Here is a 21,821-nt window from a genome sequence, read left to right as displayed (position 1 = left end):
TTTATAAACGTTTATATAGCCCCACAATAGAGTTACTCATTCTAAGCAGTCATTTGTTTATTTAGCAAAAATGATAGATAGTATAAAATTATGAGCCGAGATGGCCCAGTGGTTAGAACGCGTGCATCTTAACCGATGATTTCGGGTTCAAACCCAGGCTAGTACCACAGAATTTTCATGTGCTTAAATTGTGTTTATAATCCATCTCGTGCTCGGCGGTGAAGGAAAACATCGTGAAGAAACACTGCATGTGTCTAATTTCAACGAAATTCTGCCACATGTGTATTCCACCAACCCGCATTGGAGCAGTGTTGTGGAATATGCTCCAAACCTTCTCCTCAAAGGGAGAGGAGGCCTTAACCCAGCAGTGGAAAATTTACAGCCTGCTAATGTGAAATTTTTTTATATATAAATGTTATAATATTGCTAATATTTTATAAATAATAAAAATATCCGAATGAATACTTAGTGAAACTGCATTGATATGTATGATATGATAATTCGCTTAGGTGACGTTAACATCACAAAAGATAGTGCAATTTTTTCTTCAGTTTTGATAAAGGGCGAACTCAAAGATAAGATGTAAACAAACAAAAAATAAGGAATGCGAAAGTATTGTAAAATATATGAATAAAAACATTTTAAATTATTCATTACTAAATTATATATTTTGCAATAAAACTAAATTGTATACAAACTTAACATAACATAACAAAATATTTATTTTCCATTGTTTTAATTATTTCCTAAAAAGAAAATTGATTTATTCATTTTATATAGTATAGTTCAGTTAGTTACAAAATATGAGATTTTTTTACTAATATTATAAATGCGAAAGTAAGTACATCTATCTGGGACGTTTTAACGGATAAACCTAATTTGATCACCTTTGGTGCTTAACCCCAAGGAAGAAAACAGATTACTTTTTATACCTGAAATCTACGCTCTTAAATACGCGGGCGAAGTCGCGTATATTATTTTCGTTCCTATAATATTATATTAATACAAAGAATAATAATTTATGTATGTTTCTTATAAATACAAACGACTATAAACATTTCTTTTTATATTCCATGATAACGATCTTGAGCCCTTTACTTTTTTGTACGAATAAAACTCTCAAGAAGACAATTATTTCTTGAAGTTGTGTTAAAAATCTGTCAACATCATATCTCTGCTACCTTAGTTGAAGAAGATTCGGACATAAATCAGCTTCATCATTCAAGTTACTCTACGGGTGGGATTTATAAATTTTAATAATAAATAATCTATTTGCGAGAAAGTACAAACGTAGTTTCTAGAATAAGGTTAAGAATAATTTTCACACGAATGCCAAAAATATTGTGTCGCGATTATTTAGGGCATATTTTATCAGTGGGTGCTCTGGTGCGAAAAATGATTCGTAATGTGTGACTCTGATAATGTTTACTTATCAATTTTTTGACACGCCAAGCCCACTTTTATCTCGAGGGCCCTTATTGTTTGTGATTTATAAAAACAGCGTGATATTTATATACACGTCAGTCGTCTTACTCTTTAGTAAAGTATTTGAAGTGCATCAAAGTTATTTGAAACGTGAGTTATAATTTTTGCTTTTACTTTGCACACTAGTATATTTGTTTTTTATTGATATTTGATATTTAGGTGCTGTTTATTACTTGTTCGTGAAGTGAACCTTGATATTTTTGCTGATAATATTTCTATATTGTACTAGCTTACTTAAATACGTATTAAGATATTTTCGACTTTAATGATGTAATAAATCATAATTAATTTGTTATCAATTCTATTATCTTATATACTATTTATGGAGGTTAATAAATGGAATTGTAGATTGTAATTCAGTAAAACACTAGAAATATATATTATTTGGATTCCACAATAGTATTTTTACTAAGTAATCTAAAACATTTATTTTAAATGTAATATTATGTTCTATTTTTAAATTTAATTTATTGCCCTTTCTTTAAAATATACATTGTAAATCGTCCGTAGTTTTTTATAAATTCATTCTTATAACATTAAAGACGCTTAAAACGTGCTCATTAAGAGCCTGCTTGAATAAATATAATTTTCCCTTTAATCTTGATTTTACATAATTTTAAATATATTAGAAATATTTCTATATATGTACACATATTTTACAGATAACTTATGTGTGAAAAAGCAAACCTAAAAACATTTAATTAGGGCGTTTATCATTAACTTTCCGTCTTTAAATATTCGATAACAATTATCGGCATGAGAATTAGTGTACTATATTTTAAATAATAATTTATTACGGAAATATAAAGTCTCAGGTTTGTTTTTAACCTGTAAATGTCCCACTACTGGAAAAGGCTTCCTCTCCTCACGAGGTTATTCCAGTATGTTGCTTTAATATGGCAGGTTTTCATACGAAATATAGGTTTCCTTACGTTGTTTTCTTTAACCGCAGAGTACGAAATGAATTATAAATACAAATCAAGCTCATGAAAGACCATAGTGAAATAATAAAGCCGTTTAGATGAATCTACTGGGTAGTATATAAAATAAATGATATGATATTATTATAAGTTGCATTTAAAAGTTTTGGTAATGCTTCTATTTATGAAAATCAGTCAAAAATATGTGGATTTAATTGCCACAGATTGATTCTGTTTTTGTATGTACTTATGTCCATTACTTTTTCTTTCATTTGACGTGTAAGCTCGTGTTGTAAACCTGATTATATTTTTATTAAATTATAAATCAAACCGCTTCATATATGTTAGTAAATATTATCACAAAGACTAATGAATTGGGAAATTAATCTAATGAAAGTTTGACAGCATTAGTTGACTAAATTGTAGGCATTACTAGGTCTTGTAAAATTTTACAACAACGGTGATACAACTTTTGGACTTTGATTTTATTTATTTTACTCTCACAAATATCAAATAGGTATAGATTATACAAATATAATATATTGGATAGAAAATATAAGAAAGACTTCATCAGTGTGGTGAAGACCTAAAATTAATATTTGCTAGTAAGATTAGCAAGAAGACCTTTTATAGAAGTGTTACGCGGCCGTTTATGAAATGATTCCCAACATGGTTGAAATGTTACAAAATAATATGAAAACGGGTAAATAAATGTTAGATATAATAAATAGAAAAATTATAGAAGTATGTACGAGAATAAACTAAAGTACTCAATTAGAATATCTTAAAACAATAAACATCATCTAATTCTTATTAGATTATTTATTTTTTAAAGTAATCATTTACATTCCTTCGTATTTTTCGAGCACTTATGTCTAGTACAACTCATTTATTACTTTTTAAGTACTCACTTCGGTCAAGAAGTATCGTAAATTAATACATTAGATAAATGTATAAACATTATAGTATTGCCTGCGCCTGTTGAATTTAAACGACGGTCTACTCCATAACATCGTATCTTAACAGCATTTGTAACAAGATAAATTGATTTCTTTTTTTCAATATAACTTGTTCTTAAAAAAAATACGTATATAAAAAATTATGCTATTGATAAAAAAAGTTAGTATTATACGACTTACCTGTTATCTGAGCCAATAAAATATTTTTATAACTTAAATATTGGATTAGATGGAAATATAAAGATTAGGATTATAGAAATGTTAATACATTTTACGTACGATTGATAAAATTTACACAGAGTAAATATTTATAGAATGCTACAGAGACTTTATTTTTTATATTTTAAAATTTCAAATTGTACCATTTAAATTTATTACATTGTTTCAGATAAAACATGTCTGTCCCTACCGTAACCATCAACGAACTCTCTCAGGGCATCCAAGACTACTCTTCCAATGATAGCGTAAAAACTGTATTGGAAGGGATTCTTAATGACTATATGGACCTTCAATACGCCAAAGAAACTCCTTACACAACAGGAAAAGAAGTTTTACCTTCTGGATCTACCATCAAAGACGTTGAAAATAGTATAGATAGTGAAGCGGAGCAGAAATTCAAAGATATCTTCGTAAAAATATCGGAGACATATAAAAGCGGAAATTTAACACCTCAGTCGGAAAACGACGGTACTTGGGATCCCAAATACAAGCCTGTTTTAGTTTTTGTAACCCCTAACAAGTAACTTAGAATAATGCATCATATATCTTAATACTACATATTTTATTGTTTATGTATAATGTATCTTTAATAAATTGTTATTAATTAAATTTCGTTTCGTTTTATTGTTATAATATAACATATGATAAAATTAATTTAATTACAATTTCTTATCGTTATTTCAAAATATTAAGAAAGATTACTTAAAAAAGTTTGTTAGATGTATTTTTTGTATTAATGAAAGTATTTCCAAAAATTAAATTTATTTGATGGCAAGAATGCAAGCAGCATTTCTTCGTTGAATCACAATTCCGATCCTATGGCCAAAAAATTAACCATAATATACATATATTTTATTGTATTTTTATTACTTTATGTTAGTCATAAAGGCAACCACATATACACACACAACACAAACACATTAAACTTATTTTTATTTTATATATAATTCAATAACAGAAACATAAATATGCTTTACAACATATTTTTTTTAATAGACAAACATTTTTTTTAATATATTTTTTGTCTTTTATTTGTGTTTTAACCGCGATAAAGACGTATGGTGTTTTTATTTTATCAACTCGTGACCACGACAAAGGTGCCTTTATAAAATATTTGAAGTATTGAAAATAAATAGATATAACTTTGGTTGAAATATATAAAAGCCGGTGTTAATAAAATGCATAATATACATACGAACAATTTAAAGTTCCAAAAATTCATAAAATTCATTTCTCAACATAGAGGCAATATTATCTCTTTAATTAAAAAAAATATCTTTTCAATTCCTTTCTTCATGCTGAAGACATGCGACGTAAACAACACGATCTCAAAATAATATAATTCCCAAAAAAAAATCTATTAATAATAATAATTTACAGATGCATTACGGTTTTGTATTAATAAGTATATTGATATAGATTAAGATATATAGATATATTAACAGTTATTACAAATAAACAAATAATATAAGTAATCCAGTAGAATAAAAGATTATATCCCCCATAATATCACATTAATTACTTCCTTATCAAAATATTGTCATTTCGTGAAATACGATTACAAAGCTCATATCATGAAATATGGGCTCAATTTAGCCATTTACTTTATTGGGGAAATGATGATAATAACTATGACGTTACGTATTGTTATAATAAATTTTCGGAAACTTCAGCGAAATTATCATTCAACATTGAACCTCAGATCGAAATTAAGGTAAATATTGTTTATATTCAAATAAAATAAAATTCGGTGTTTGAAAGAATTATTTATTAATTTAATGTCTCGTTTTTTTTAAGGTAAGTGAATAATAATGAAGTTCTTTCTGCTGTCTCTATTGGTGGCGGCTGTCGCTGCAGCCCCTAGGAGTCTAGAGGACAAACTTGAGCCAGCTCCGGTTCTTTTACCTGCACCAGTTTTGCCTGACGTAAAACCAGAGCCCGAGCCAAGCCCAGTTTTATTACCTGCACCAGTTTTGCCTGACGTAAAACCAGAGCCCGAGCCAAGCCCAGTTTTATTACCTGCACCAGTTCTCCCCGTGATTATTCCTGATCCCGAACCCATCGAAGAACCCATAATCGTTGAAGAGCCAGAGTCTGTTCCACAAATTCCTACTGGTGAAATTTACAACGATGGTACTGTTCAAGTAACGCTTAACGCTCCTGAACAAGGATACCTAGCTTCTCTGCAATCTTGGTTCACCATGGTATTGAACTACATCAGCAACGGCATTACTACTACTCAGCAAATCGTCTAAAAAGTTTTTTTTGTACGACTTTTCATTTGCTTTAAGAACGAATTTTAAACTGGTCACGAATAAAACATGGTTGATTAGTTATTTGTCTTATTTTTACTTCTTTTAATAGTATTGAGGTCCTTTTGACAGAATATTAGTCAAAGACTAGACATCTGCACAGGGTATGTTTGTTTGTAAACACAGGTCCACACTCTATCTTACAACATAGTCCGATGAGACGCAATCTGACTCGGATTTATGTGCTATCTGAGCCGCATGCTCAGTAACAGAGTCTACTTAAAAATTTTGGATTAACCTCAATTTTACTGTACTGTTGGCTCAAAATGTTGTTTTAGTTAAGAGCATTAAGAACTGCAACAGTTACTATATTTAGAGCAAGATAAAATATATTTGATAATCTTCTTTTTTTTGTTGAACATTTAGTTTATTTCAATACATAGTACTCGCGATAAATTATATTTAAATGACTGATCAAAGAAGAGATTAAAGGGTAATCATTGGTCGGTTTAGAAAAAAACAAGCGTTAAGAATTCTTGACACCGAATATATATAGATAGAAACATTTTTGAATATCTCATTTTCATAAATTGTTTCTTATACATTTCAACATCCGATAAAGCTTTTTCTGAACTAAATAACGAAACTTGTGCAAGCCTGCCTTCAATCCACTCACTCATGATATGATATTCTACCGCTAAGCAGCGATGTGTAGTATTGTTGAAACACAACAGTTTGAAGGGTGAATGAGAAACACATCTCTAACATCTTAGTATTAGAGTATGATGATGATATAAGTAGTGATTAGTATTTTTTACTGCGCCAATGTTTACGAGCGGTGGTAACAATTTTTGGCATTTATATTATACATGTTGCAAGCACTGGCAACATTGACAATATATATAAATTAAAAAATATATAGAAATGTTGTGATACTAAATTCCTTTTTTTAGCGTTCAGAAATCGTCGATTCATATAATTTTCAACAGTGTAATAAAGTAGTTATTACAGGTGAGTTGGTTTTCGTCCACAAGGAGTTAACTTATTTTAAAACACTAATGTGGTAGTGTAAAACGCCACAAATAATTGTTGAGCTAATTTAGAGACGTAATATAATTATTATTTTGAATATAATGTTTTATTTTATATAATAATTAGTTATTATGTGTACTACTTAATATACTTCTAAAACAAGACTTTGCTGAAAACCCATTACATAAATATGCAATAAAATATCGTTTAAAACACATAATGTATTTCAAATGTATATAAAGATTACCTAAAGATCTTACGGATATTCTGTTTTGCCTACCTATCTGTATATAAAAAGCCAGATATAATATTTAAGTACCTCGTTCTTCTTCTTATTCTTAATTGTATTCCTATATGTATCTTTTTATCAAACTTAAAACAATGATTATGGAAAATCAGCCATTGGAAAGTTAGTTTTATAGTCCTTTGCAGGAGTAACAATAATAAAAAAACGAGCAAGTGTGAGACTCGCACTAACAACAAATTTAAGTGATCCTATAAAGTTTATTTTGTTCGTTTAGAGATGCGTAACCCTAAAAATTGTTCGGCAGATAATCTATTACAGCAATGGTTTGGATTGTCGTGTTAAAACTAGTCATTGATCTGCAAGGCTAGGCCAAGTCGCAGGGATTTTCTATTATAAAATAAATCGAAATTGTAGTAGACAGACGTATTGTTCTATCATTTAGGCTGGGCCTTCTTGTTTAAAAAAAAGTTTTAGTTTTTCTAAAGCAAAAAAATACCTAATTTATTCATCGCTGTACATTATAAATAAGATATTATTACAATCGAATATACAATCTTTCTGAAATACTTTAATTTAATGAGACAAATACAAAGAACACTCCCATATCTAAGACCCACACTTAAATTATAATACTCTAAAGTTAAGCCAAGCTTGCTGAGAGAGTTATCCTTTGAACATCACTATGACTATGTGTCAAATTGGAGTTGTATACAAATTCGGTGATAAATAATAGCGTAGTTAGTAAATAAGAATTTCGTACAAGAATATTTTTTTCTTATATCGTTATTTTTAGAACGCGGCTTTTCCGTAGTCGAGTTTTTTTTTAATTTAAATTATTTTGTATATATATTTATTTTATATTAAAATGTATACGAAAACAGTAAAGAAAACAGAGCCACAACGTAACTGAAAGATGCTGACATGCGATGTTGTCATAAATTAAAATATGTCATACATTAATAAATGGGCAGAAACAGGCATTCTTATTTGGTAACTTTGCACGTTTAATATTCATCAGAAAAGTACATTGAATGCGGATACTTGTTAGCAGTACTATTTGAATTTTCCGAAAATGAATTGTAGCCTTAATTTTGGCCTGAATCAAATTACTCACTTTTAGTCTTTTAATTTAATCCGTTACAAAATTTGACTTGGTCTTTTATTCTCATATAAAAGTGTTTGAAGGATAAAATTTAATTAGATTTTTCCCTCTGTACTTCAAATGCCGTTCCAAAGTGTAAATAAAATATGAAGTGCCAGCATATAAAGCACCCCAGAAGTGTCCAAAACTCATTAGGACGTTTTGTCCTAAACAAACAAGATTAGGTAGTTTAAGCCAGGTAACACTTAACTCGGTAAGAAATATAAGCAAAAGCAATTTCACTAAAATACTTTTAGAATGTTCATTATTATAATACTTCATAAATAAAACTCCGTTAATTCATACTGGTTTGTTTTTGAAGGAGAAAATTCAACGATGCAATATTTCGTTTTGAAATTGATTATAAGTGAAAAGTTTTGCATTTTTCGCGGAGAATGTTTCGAGGAATTGTTTTGGTTGATCTCGGCAGCTGAATATCACCTACAGACATCCCGTGAAAACTTCAAATTCGACACCACCTCGATTTTTAAAGTATTCGCTGCCTCGCACATTCTTCGGCGGGTTTTTCTGAATCCATACCGAGACTGACTTGGGAATTTCAAGAATAGATCCTACTCCTTAAAGACCGGCAACACCTGCAAGCCCACACGTGTTGCAGATGTCTATGGGTAGTGATAGTCCCTTTTCATCTGGGTGAGCTACCGACCTATTTTTCAGTAGTACTTCATCAGTTTCAATCCGCGGTTTTTGGTTTTAAACGTGTTTTTGTTTTATTAATCTTGTTTATACAACATGATATCAATGTAAAGATATGTTCTTAGATCAATCATACCCGAGCAGCTGGACTTACTCATAAAATTTGACATAAAATTTGATTATTACAACATAATCGAACCTGATCTCAAATTAGGCGAAAATAAAGGAGACGGAAGGTTTTATTATTTTTCTAAAATATCTTTGGCATAACCTATCTGATTACGTTTTTGTAGTATTTAACCAGGTAATGGGCCACCTAATGAGATGGCTCATTATTTTACTCTTGGTTCAATTATGAATAAAAATAAATTGTTAATTAACCTGATGATTTCGAAACGGATTAAGAATTTCATTTGTTCATGGACAATGAATTTAATTGTGTCTAGCAGACTATAAGCATTAAACTGCTAAGTTTTATCCCAGTTCACTGTAGAATTCATATTCCTAACCGCTGGTAGTTTCTAAGTTTAATGGCTTGATGGAATTCTAAAACGGCGGTTCAAAACTGACAGGCTAAGTGGATGACGTAAGAATGAGTATATCTTTTTGTCTTTTGATAATTATTGTTCAAAGGTTCATTGACCTTCTCTATTATAGTGGGCTACGTAGGGTTCCGAATAATAAATTAATCTGATCTTATTTCATCCATTTTCAGTTAAGTGCGAAGAAAATCAATTAAATTATCGATAAGACCACCGATGGCAAGATTTCATATTTTCTTGCAGTCGATACAAGTTGCGGGCATGCATTTTCATCCATCTTTTAGAAGTCCTCTACCGTTAGCTAAATTGCCAAGCCTCTGTAATTTGAAAAGCGGGTGAAAGCGCAACTCATCGTCCATAATTATGAATGTTTGGTAAATCAAAGTACACTCAACCCTCATTAAACTGAAAAATAATAATAATTATACTTATTGCCAAATATCAAAGTTAAACGAAAAAATAAATAAAGAGACACATAGATATATTGATATATATTTAAAATATAATATCTACTTCTTTAAGTACCATCTTCTTTAGAAGGTCAGCGATCATAAAGGCAACTTGTGTCTTCGATATCACGGCTCTAAATAATGAACGGGTACTATTTCTATACGATACCATTGGAGTAGTTGTTTTAGCCAAGATGTTCTTCTTCGACCCCCACTCCGTCTTCCTTGGATCTCATCCTATATGGTCAGTTGTAGTTGCTCGTATTTTCGGTTTCGCATTATATTTAAGGTTTTTTTTTTCAATATATAACTTCTGCTTTTTTTACACGACCTAGCACGGTTATGTTTTTTATTTTGTCACTCCAAGATATCCTTAACATTCTCTTGTATACCTGCATTTCGAAGGCTTCAATCTTTTTACAGCTCGATTCTTGGAGTGTTCATGCTGCAATGCCAAGAAAACGTAACAGCATGCTAATCTCGTTCGTAGCTGAATGTTCAGCTTTTTATTGCATAGAAGTTACTTAAGCTTAAAAAAAAACATTTCATAATCACAAAAACAGACAATATAAAATTTAATATATATACACAATACAAGCCTTTTGGTTTTGATTAATTATAATTAAACAACTCCGAGTAAGTAGCCATTCGCAATTCGCAGTGATGAAGTTTAAGATAGTATTCATTAAAAAGTTTTTTTAATTTTCAGGTTTCGCACTTACTTGATCTCCGTTAAAGTACCTGAACAACGGAATACAAATAATACTGATTTCGTGAACTAAGAAGGAGTAATAATAATTCTATATTAAAGCGCTGTCTGTTGCTTCGTATCATGAGTCGTGTAATATTCTACAACATAAATACATACATACATATTATTTATTTTGGTTTTGATTTCCTTTATCTGTAGAATAATTATTATTATTTATATAAAATCGATCTATTATTTATTCAAACCCTGTATATCACGTATTTACTCGTACATCTTATTTTGAATATTATTAACAACAGTTCGATATAACTTTGAAAACATATTTTGAACCAAAGCTATAAAATATGATTTGTGGCTTATTTTTCTCACACTTTATCATATTTTATGTAAGGGTACATTAATCAGGATATAATAATTTTAAATAATATAAACTTTAAGAAAATCATACACATTTATAAACTCTTGGAAAGAAATTCCATTTAACATATAATGATATAATACGTTCGCTTCATTCGAATGTAAATATTCAAAATTCAAAATATAACGATTAACGATTTGTAATAAAATTGTCTTTAAGAAGTTACGTAGAAAAAGTTATCCAAGAAATTTTAGTCTAATTTTTAGCGTACACTGTGGCAAGTTCGTAACTTCGCTTGTTTGGCTCGTTAACATGAACTTTATGTAGTCTAACTTACGACGGCCGATTGTCGTCACACAGTGGAAGTTGGATATTTTAAGCGAGTAAAGCTCTATTGTAACGACTGAAAGTGATTAGCTGTTAAATGATTCGGCTTGTTAGACTATCGGCTTACTATTTTAGCGTAATTATGTTTTAGTTCACAATGATTATGCTCACTAATTTGTGGCCTAATTTAGGCAGTTATACTCGCAAATTTGTTAATAAACATATTTTTAGCTCGAGTGAGAGGCTATCATATGCAAACATTTATTAATTCAAAATTAACAGAATTTTTTTACGATAAAACAAATCAGTTCTTCTAAATATATTCCGTGCATTTTAAATAATAATTATTATGGAAATAAAGAAAACGTGTCGGCAAACATCATTGAAAAAAAATAATTATTATTTATGAATGCGGTTTTTTCATTCACTACCAAACTTTGTGAAATGTTAAAAATAGCATGACATGCCGAATTTCAGAATACTATGTGTGCGTGGGTCGATCTTTTATCCTTCGTAGTGAATTTACTTTGAAAAAGTTATTGACATTCGCTTAGAATTGAGTTAATGGTAGTGTGAGAAAATATTTCGACATAATCTTCGTATAAAGACCGATCTGTCTTTTAAAAATTCTTATAGTTTAATATATATATTTTTTGTCACGTACTGGCCGACTGTTGTAATTACCATCGGCCATTAAAAATATTTCTTAGAGCGCCAATGTCTATGGGCGGTGATAGTGACTTACCGCCAGGTGGCCCATATGTTTGTCTAGCAGAATTATTAAAATAGTCAATATTTTTGCAGTTTCTACGAACAGGTGTGACTATTTACCGACGACATTTTGCTCGTTTTACTTTCTAAAATAATTGTACCACTAGGTCATATACGTACTAGGCTGCTACAATTTAATGGGACAAATATTTTTGAATAAAATAAAATATCGAAATAATATATTTGAATACAGATTTTGATTTAAGGATTATTTAAAATCAAATTATTTTCTAACTTGTCTATTTAAATTAGCGGACAGTCCATCGTGATCATCAAATATTTTTTTTGTTATTTCTTGAATATGAAACATATACGTTACATATACTTAAATGTCGTAAGTTATTTACTTGGAGATCGTATCTCAGTGGACAAGCGTATCCGAAGTTTAATATCTGGAATGGAATGTATAACTGCAACCGTGTGATTATCCGTCATAAAGTTCTAGAAATGTTCTAGTTTTGGAACGTGCTTCGAGTGTGTTGCCGGTGATATGTGCTAATGGTAAGAACTATTCTAGCAATAGTGCTTTATGCGATATGAATTGCTTTGTCCTACGACAGTTAATAAGCAGAGTTTTTTTCTTATTTACTTTATTCAATATAATGTTTAAATAATTAATGTAATTCAATATATTTAATATTTTTCTATGAGATTGAGTTATAATATATAAATATATTTTCTGTGAGAATATCATGCATTTATCATTGAGTTTACTATATTAATTAATGGAAAAGTAATAGACTATATATAGTAGTAATACTACTGTGTAGACTAAGGCCTCATCTACTTTTAAGGAAAAATTGTGGTGCGGGTGGCGGACGAAACGTGTTCTAAACAAAGTAAGTTATTAATGAAATAAAAACTCACCAAAACTAAAATAAACATTTTAAATATTGAGTTGGCTTATACCTAACATTAAAATGAGATCAGATAATTACGTAAAACCTAACCGTTCAACCTTCAAGGGCCGGGGCAGTCAGCATAGTGCGGTGGCAGCGGTCATTTAATAAGTTTTTCAACACAAACAGGCCGGCACGCACAACACGCGAGGGTTAGCACGTCGATTCGACCGCAGTCGGTCGATTGCATGTACCGCATTAATCTTACGGTGTTAATAGTAATTTTTAGCTATTTGTTCTGTTCAATAATTTTATAAGATACGTCTTCGCCTTTACGAAAAATTAAAATTTATTTTTTTGTGTCACATGGTTTAGTTTTATATCAATAAATTAATCGTTATAATTCAATTTCTGTTTATTACACTTAAGTCATTTATTACACAGATTCTTTTGAAAAATCTTAAATTACAACATGTAATCAAAATTTATGAAAACATACTTAACGTTATTAAAGAGAGCGGAAACTTAACCTTTCTTAGCATGATATTGCTTCAACTGAATTTAAATATTTAAGCATAAGTCTCGGTTATAAATATAATAACAACACAATATCTTTAGTTGAATTTATTTATATTTATTTATCATCATTTTATTTATTTTAAATTAATCTAAAACATCGTTATATATTTCTAATTTTATGACATACATAAAAATATTTAGTCTGTTACAGCGGACAATGAGCATCTAAGGGGAAGCCCCATGACCTCGCAGCTCAGTATCATTAATTATAATAAAACGTTAACTCACTGCTATTTAAGTGACTCCTATCTTAAAATAAAATACTATGGGTCTTTATGTAAGTATTACATGGTAAATTATTATTAAAAGTAGATGATAATGTTTTTTTATTTTATTTTTATATTATTAAGCACTTTTATTTCAGATCTTAGTAATGTTGATGTTTTAAATTGTTTATGATAGCTTGTGTACGAATGCGCAACGCGTCGTAGCAAAGCGTTGACGTAGTCGCGTAGCACGTATGTAGGACGTCACGCGTAGACTTCGCGTAGGCGGCTTTTTCTGCATTGCGCGACTTGTTTCAAGAGTCAAGCTTTTTCATAATATCAATTATGAATATATAATATCATAGTCAAAAATTAATGAAATATCTTTGGATCGACATTTAAATATATATTACCGACGCACATATTACGAATAAAGGAATTGTTTTAAAACTTTGAAATGGTAATATATTTGGTGTAAATATTTTTTATTTATATATATCACATATTAATTTCGTGTTTGAAATTCGAATCAAAAAAAAGTTTTATTATATTTATTTATAAACTCGTTTCATCTGAAATAATCGATAGCAACTTTTAAGCTATTTTGTGACCTAGAAAATTATAGGATCGCGTTATAGTACCGACCGCATTGTATTCGATCGAGTTAACTTTTTACTTTCACGAAACGTACGCTGAATCGATAGACGGCCGTCGCGGTTGCAGCTTTACAATTATTGTGCCGCCTGTAGCGCGAATTTAGGGCAATGAGAGGCGGTGGCGGTGGCGGCGAACCCGGGCAGTTCGCCTCGCGCCGCACGCCGGCCGCCCGTGTGTTCGAGTCGTAGCCCGCCGTAGCACCCTACTCCGCGCGCCTCGCGTCTCGCGTCTCGCGCCATCGCGCCGCCTGCCATGCGCGCCTCGCACCCCCTCACCTACTGACACAGCATACCACACTGTTGCGCGGGCTCACCGCCACATCGATTCCACCACATGACTCTAGTGCCGAACCCCGTGAAGTGATAATGAGCGTGCGAAATGAGGACCCCAGTGCCTGTCCTGACCTACTTCAATATTACAGATCGATCTCACCATTTGACGTAATGCCGATACATTAAACCGGTGTTTTTAATGACCGAGCGCAACTAAGGTATGTTGAACTTTCGAAACTTATTTTCTTCTCATTACCTAAGTAAACAAGTAATGTAAGTGGTAATCCACTTATGATACTCACTATGTTATATAAAAATAAAAGTTTTCGATTCTGTGCCACTAAGATTACTTTTTGTCTCAACGACTGTTGCTACTTTTGCTATTTTTCTCACATGTTAAGTTCGACGGGTAGTCATTTAATTCAGATCGTCTATTACGTTTAATCTGGTATTGTAAGGTATTTTAATATATGTAATGGTATTTTAATGTCATATGATTTTTGATGAGACGAGCTATTTTGTTGTGTTTAAGACATAATTTGTTCCTAAATGATCAAACAAAAATCACCAATTATATATCTAATACATATTTTACACAGATATTATGTTCAATGAAACATTTAATTGCCATCTCATTTGTCCAAAAATTATACTAAAATAATTAATAATTAATTCATATAAATTATATTATCTTTAACAGATAAAACGAACTTGAAAGCTTTGTATTAAGAATCGAAACTTGTGTCAAAGATTAATCAAATTTATTTAAATTATTATACCTATCTCTTTGCTTATAGTAAGGAAGCGAATGATAGGATTAATATATTTTGTCATATTTACAAGTGTTTAATATATACTAAAATATTTGCTTTGAATTTATTCTTGTCGTCGCGCCGCCGGCAACTAAAACCAATACAACTGTAAGATTACAGCTGGAAATATTATATTCCAACGTTTATTAGAAAAGGAAAACGGAACTCGATACTTTGTCTGTGCAAAGTTTCATTTTTATTTAAATAAAATGTAGAACAGTGATTACTTTTTTTTTCACACAATCAGAAATATGGGTGCCACCCGCTTTACAATAATTTGTAGTGCTTTGTTTCGTTTGGAACGGTAGGTGAGCCAGTGTAATCATAATCAAAAGAATAATGTGAGTTTAAATAATGGTGGTGGTATATTTCTATCAGTGTCAGTATGTGTGGGCGAAGGTGTCCACGTACCATCACGTGGCCAATTCGATTGAATAGGGTAGAATTTATGTTCCAATGTGGTGACGATTAAAAATGTTAAGAACATATTAGCAAACTAATTTTTAGTTCCAAGTGTCTAATATCTTTGATATATAATTTTACTAAAAAAAATATTTTTATATTTTTAATATTTTAATTTGCGAAGGACTTTAAAGAAAAAATCAAACGCGGCAAATCTAATTGTAATATTATTATCTACTTTAAAAAATATTCGATTTAATTAAATCCAAAAAAAAATTATTTTGGTTTAGTAATATATACATGAATTTAGTAAAAGAAAACATTTTTAGGGTCATTGTGTGAATAAATATTCAACAATATTGTTTCACTCTATAAATATAAATATAAATATTGGACAACATCACATACATTACTCTGACCCCAATGTAAGTAGCTAAAGCACTTGTGTTATGGAAGATCAGAAGTAACGACGGTACCACACACACCCAGACCCAAGACAACATACAAAACTAATGAAGTTTTTCTACATCGACTCGGCCGGGAATCGAACCCGAGACCTCGGAGTGGCGTACCCATGAAAACCGGTGTACACACTACTCGACCACGGAGGTCGTCATAAACAACACAAAAAAAATATATACAAACTCTATAAAATAAACAACACAAAAAAATATACAAACATTTTATTTCCCCTGCATATTTCCGGTTGAATATTATCATAATATATTTTAAACACAGTCATTCACTTTGATTTATTAAAAATGGCCTTTTTTAAAATTCTTTATTCAAAATAAACAAGAAAAAAAAAAAAACGATTTCATAAATTTGCGATACATTTTTCCGATAAATCAAAACTGTAATTAAAAATGATAAAGCCCAATCACGTCTCACTTTGCTTATTTATTTAAAATACATTTTAATGAAAATCACATTTCACAGTTTGATGGTTTTAAATATACTACCTCAAGTTAGTATTTAAATTAAAATAAATTATTCAGTTATTATTATATATCTGAATGAAAATTTATAAAAATTGTACAATTTATAAAATTCTTAGAATAATTTGTTTGTTCTACAAACATGTTATAAGACTCAAGATACATTAAGATTAATATTTGTTTCTTGGATTTTTTTTCTTATTGTACTACTCTTAATAAATAATAATGAATGAGATCGTTACCTGTACGCCTGAGCCGATTGTGATGAAACTTGTGAGTTGTTTTGCATACGCGCGTGAAAGATCTAGGCACAAAAAAAATCTTATTTTATATATTATATATATATTGTGTTGTTTTACCCGTGCTAAGTCAGGACGGAAAACTAGCTATTTATAAAACGGAAAGGTTTTTAATATGTTGCATATAAAAAAGTTCGAGTCGTAAATTAAGTATACCATAATACTTGTGAGAGTTAGCTTGGATAAGGTATATTTTAATTAAACAAATAACGAAATACATAATATGTACATTGTTACATACATGTTCAACTTAATATTTAGCTTCTTGCAAATATCAATATTAAACAATATTTGGATTTAATTACTGCGATACTTGTTTATTGTCTTTCAATTAGTATAAATACAAACATCAACGAACGTAAGATCGAGTTATATGCGAATTCGTCACCAGTACCTTATTATTTTCCACTAATATGAAAATAACTATTTCAGGGGATAAGAGTTTCGGCGAACTTTATGTAAATTTTGGGCGTATTTTATTTATAAGTCAGGTGCGGAAGTACAGAGGCGGTTAAACTTTCAAAGTTATTCGACTTTAAATTTGAAACTACTCGTTTATTTATCATGAAGTTATAAAAATATGAATGAGTATAAGTCTTCTTGTGTGTTTCTTAACAACCTTATACAATTTCATACGATTTTATTAATAAAAACACATTGTTTCGTACCACCGATTAAAATTACCACAAGTGTTCTTTGTGCAGGTCTATCTACGTTCTATTGTGTTCTAGATTCAGGAAAATAACATCTTAGATAACGTGGTCGAAGTGCCAGTGTGTGATCCCATGATGGCCATAAGTGATCACTCCTTATCAGGTCGCCATATTCATTTGCTTTTAATAAATAATATCAAAATCACATTTCCCATAATAAAAATATTTGAAAAAAAAACACGGGGACGTAATGGGATCGCTTTCCCGTCCAGTTTAATAATATTTTTTGGGATAAAAGGCGAACAAGTAGTCGAACTACTACGAAGGTCGCTTCTGTTATAGACATCGCTCAGAAAGATCCTATCATCCTTAAGCTTTGTGATTTTCTACTGGTCATTCACTCTTCCAAACAACTTTATAAAATGGTATTTAATGGAAACTAAATTTAAAAAAAGACATAATAAATCTTACTTTGAAAGTAATGTTATAAGAATTTAAATTATTATTTATTTAGTAATATATATTTTTGTATACTTTACACTTGTAAACTTTACATTTTTTGTGAAATTAATAATAAGCTTGAAGTTATATCTCGCATGTCGTAAGGTTCAGCACAATGGCGTGCTTCTATTAATTATAATATTCAATTATTTTCAACATTAGTTCGAATATAAAATTAGAACTCCACTTACTATAAGGTTTAATATTGCAGTAATTTTATACAAAAAGGAACAAATAAACTCTACGATGAAAAATATCCGATTTATATAAAATTTTAATGATACATTAACACTTAGCTCGACTCGTTTGACATTTTTATGTTAGCTGCTCGGCCTTCACAGATCAAATCGACCATTGACTTAATCATGATTGAAATCACAATGCGAAGCTCTAAGACGAAGCTAATGAGGCTATATTTGTCAACAAACGATAAGCTTAGGAGCTGCACGGTAACACATGAACATGACACCAACACGCTCTGATTTTGCTTTGTGGAAGAATTCATTTTAATATGCACTATTGATATTTAACTAATCGTGATCTATTTATATGAGCTTGCGTTATATAAAGAGATAGATTTCTAAGTCCAAGATTTTCATGTTAATAATTTTTATTTATAATTCTAATGATATAATGTTCGTGTCCGATAAAAAATTGGCCCCATGAGACCACAATGCGTGGTGAATAAACTTCAAATTATTCTCTAAAAGGGAGGGGATAGCCCAGCAGTGAGACTTTTTGGGGGGTGACTTTACTATATCCGTAAGATAAAAATTATGTTTAACATGTTCTCCATCATGTCATCCCAAACATGGTACTAGTATATATCTTAGTACTATATAAACGAATTGGAGATATGTTTATACATTTATTAGTACATAAACGTAATTAAATTTACGTCCACGTCCGATGGTGGTTTAATTCCTCATTAGATGTTAATCCGATAACACGATTTGTTCGCTCCATCATAATAATTATTTTAATTTTAAATCACGTAATTGGTCGAATCACAATTCGATTGTTACCGATTTTAAATCGTGCAGTAATAACAAGGATCGTTTTAAACGAATCGTAAATGTATGAATTTTATAATATATTCCCATTCGTGTTTATATTCCGGCCTGCAACATAGTCGTTTGTTATGTTTAACCAATGCATCTATTTAATAAAATATATCATTTTAAATCGTGTGTAAACGGCAGTCATACCTATATTTTTATTATTGTTTTCGATGGTTGTCAACTGTGGTCGCGAGTTGACACCGATCGAAAACAATAAGTCCGCTAGTCAGAAGTCCGCTACGAAACATCGGGAAATAGTAAAAATATACACGAACGCTGTCAAAATCGCTTGAGTTTGAATAAAGTCCTTAAAAGATATATCTATTTAAAGAAAACTGTTTGTACAAATGACTATTTCTTTATATGCAAGTGGTACTTGTGTAAATATAACTTGGTATTGGAAAATAACATTTTTTACAATTTTTTGTCTGTCTGTCTGTCTGTCTGTCTGTCTGTCTGCCTGTCTGGTTGTTCCGGCTAATCTCTGCAACGGCTGGACCGATTTTGACGGGACTTTCACTGGCAGATAGCTGATGTAATAAGGAGTAACTTAGGCTTTACTTTTATTTTAGAATTATATGTAAAATAATAATAAAGTCACGCTTTTTTATTAAATTCAAACGCGCATGAAGTCGCGGGCACAGCTAGTTATATATATATATATATATATATATGTATATAATATACATAAATTTTAAATGTATTTCTTAATAGTATAAACTTAACAATTATCGTTGGATGACTTAACCTTGCAACAATACATATCAACGTGCAAATACAGAAAACAAAACTTGATATTTACAGCGTTACAAGTAATGGGTATCTAAAGTTATGGGAAATATTTACTTGCTTGTGAACGAATTTTCTGCGAACTCGCATGTTTAACTTTATTACAGTTGTTTCATTAGTTATTTCAGTTATTTTAAACAAAGTCAAGGTTAGCTAAATGTATTTGTCTTTATTATTTCAGATAGTAAACAATTTAGGCAAAATACGCGTTTGATTTATGAGTCGTAAGATGTATTTTTACATCTCTACGAAAGCAATATCGGTTTAATTTATTTCGGTCGGTACAGTAGCGTGAAAAAGTTTATTTGTTGTTATTTTTATTGCAGCATTGTAATTTTGATATTTTCGTTCACGACTTAATTTGTTTAGATTTTGAATTACGATAACTATATCTTGATTCGACTACACTAAGATCGATAAAAGTTGAAAAATTTAAATATATTTTTATCGTAACATGTACTTTGTGTAATCTATTTTATATTTTGTTGGGTTCTAGGGTTTGCGCAGGCTCCGAATATATACGTTGCATGTCTTTCTGTATTTCTTTTGTTTTGAAGCGCAAGTAAAACATTTCTTATTAGCAATTAATAATTTATATTTCTAATTCGAATAATATTATGCTAGTGTTCAATGATAATTCGGGACATGATATCATAATGCGTTGAAACTTCAAATCCTCAAAAAACGGTGAATGTCATTGCCCAGCAGTAAGAAATTTACAGGGTTATACTTTACTTTTTACTATTTATAAAATAAAAAATAAATGTTAATATTTTTTCCATATAATTCGAGACGTGATACTAGTATAACATATGCTGCATTAATCCCCACTTACAATTGGAAGATATACTGATTTATTGGAAATTGTAACAAGGTCTTCCCAAAGTCTATGATTATAAAGATAGTACAATATACATATTAAAGTTGCAGATATTTATATAGCAACTTTGTGATTTACACAAGTTAACGCTTTCAACTTATTTAAATAAAGATTAATAGCGGTTATACTGGAATTATTATGAGTGTTTCACTAAGAACTTTTAACATTAAAATATGAAAAAATGATATCGTTTTACATCTGTTAAATTTTTAATATTTTCTGCTGAAATTTCATAATAAACAATAAGAAGAATAACTCAATGTTTAATGTTTCATAAGGCATTTTCCCAGTATTGGGACGTTGAAAAGCTTATTGTTATTTTTAAGTATACAGGTGATAAGATAGCTATAAAACTATTTATAAGACAAATATCTTATAGGTAAATATTAAATAATATTAGTTACTATCGTTTTATAGAAGTTGTTAATGTTGAGTTTGTACTTTTAGATATCTGTTAGAGTTGATGACGTTGAAATAAATTAAATTAGAAAAAATGTCGAGTGATGCGTAATATTATTTTCAACTATTTATATATTATTTTGTTATATAAATAATAACTGGTATCATTAGAGTACCCAAAACAAAAAAAACTATCAACAAATATCGCGCAAAGGCGGTCTTGTCGCTTATAACAATCTCTCACAGATAAACTATGTTAAAATAAGTTTTGTATGAGAATAGGTAAGTGAAAACATTACAAAGGATTATTATTACATACGAATATTTACATTAAAGTATAAGAGTAAACTAAATATATATCTACATCCCAATATATAAAATTTATATTTTAAAATGCTTTCTACCAAAATTATTTAATAAAAACAACACTTTTATTTAAATGGATTTAGGCTACGATTGTACA

At 30.0% G+C, this 21,821-nt stretch overlaps 2 protein-coding genes across 5 annotated transcripts in view; both read left to right on the top strand.

Moving 5' to 3' along the window:
* Window positions 1–5,394: 5,394 nt before the first annotated feature.
* LOC113400177 (protein TsetseEP-like) lies at window positions 5,395–5,838 on the top strand. Its single transcript, XM_026639654.2, has one exon. It carries the CDS (start codon window positions 5,395–5,397, stop codon window positions 5,836–5,838), a length of 444 nt encoding a protein of 147 aa, XP_026495439.2.
* Window positions 5,839–14,523: 8,685 nt separating this feature from the next.
* The window catches only part of Nacp60e (Na channel protein 60E), a 189,912-nt gene continuing 182,614 nt past the window's right edge, over window positions 14,524–21,821 (top strand). For all 4 annotated transcript variants that reach the window (XM_026639678.2, XM_026639676.2, XM_026639680.2 and 1 more), the window contains exon 1: window positions 14,524–14,842. The gene's annotated coding sequence lies outside the window, so the exon portion shown is untranslated. The remainder of the gene's footprint in view (window positions 14,843–21,821) is intronic.

Source organism: Vanessa tameamea, chromosome 18 (genome assembly GCF_037043105.1).
Source record: "Vanessa tameamea isolate UH-Manoa-2023 chromosome 18, ilVanTame1 primary haplotype, whole genome shotgun sequence".
Classification (NCBI taxonomy): domain Eukaryota; kingdom Metazoa; phylum Arthropoda; class Insecta; order Lepidoptera; family Nymphalidae; genus Vanessa; species Vanessa tameamea.
This window is presented reverse-complemented; position numbering and strand designations above follow the sequence as displayed.

Bases quoted from the DNA above. Each gene is read 5' to 3' on its own strand.
- LOC113400177 (XM_026639654.2), top strand. From the start codon at position 5,395: ATGAAGTTCTTTCTGCTGTCTCTATTGGTGGCGGCTGTCGCTGCAGCC.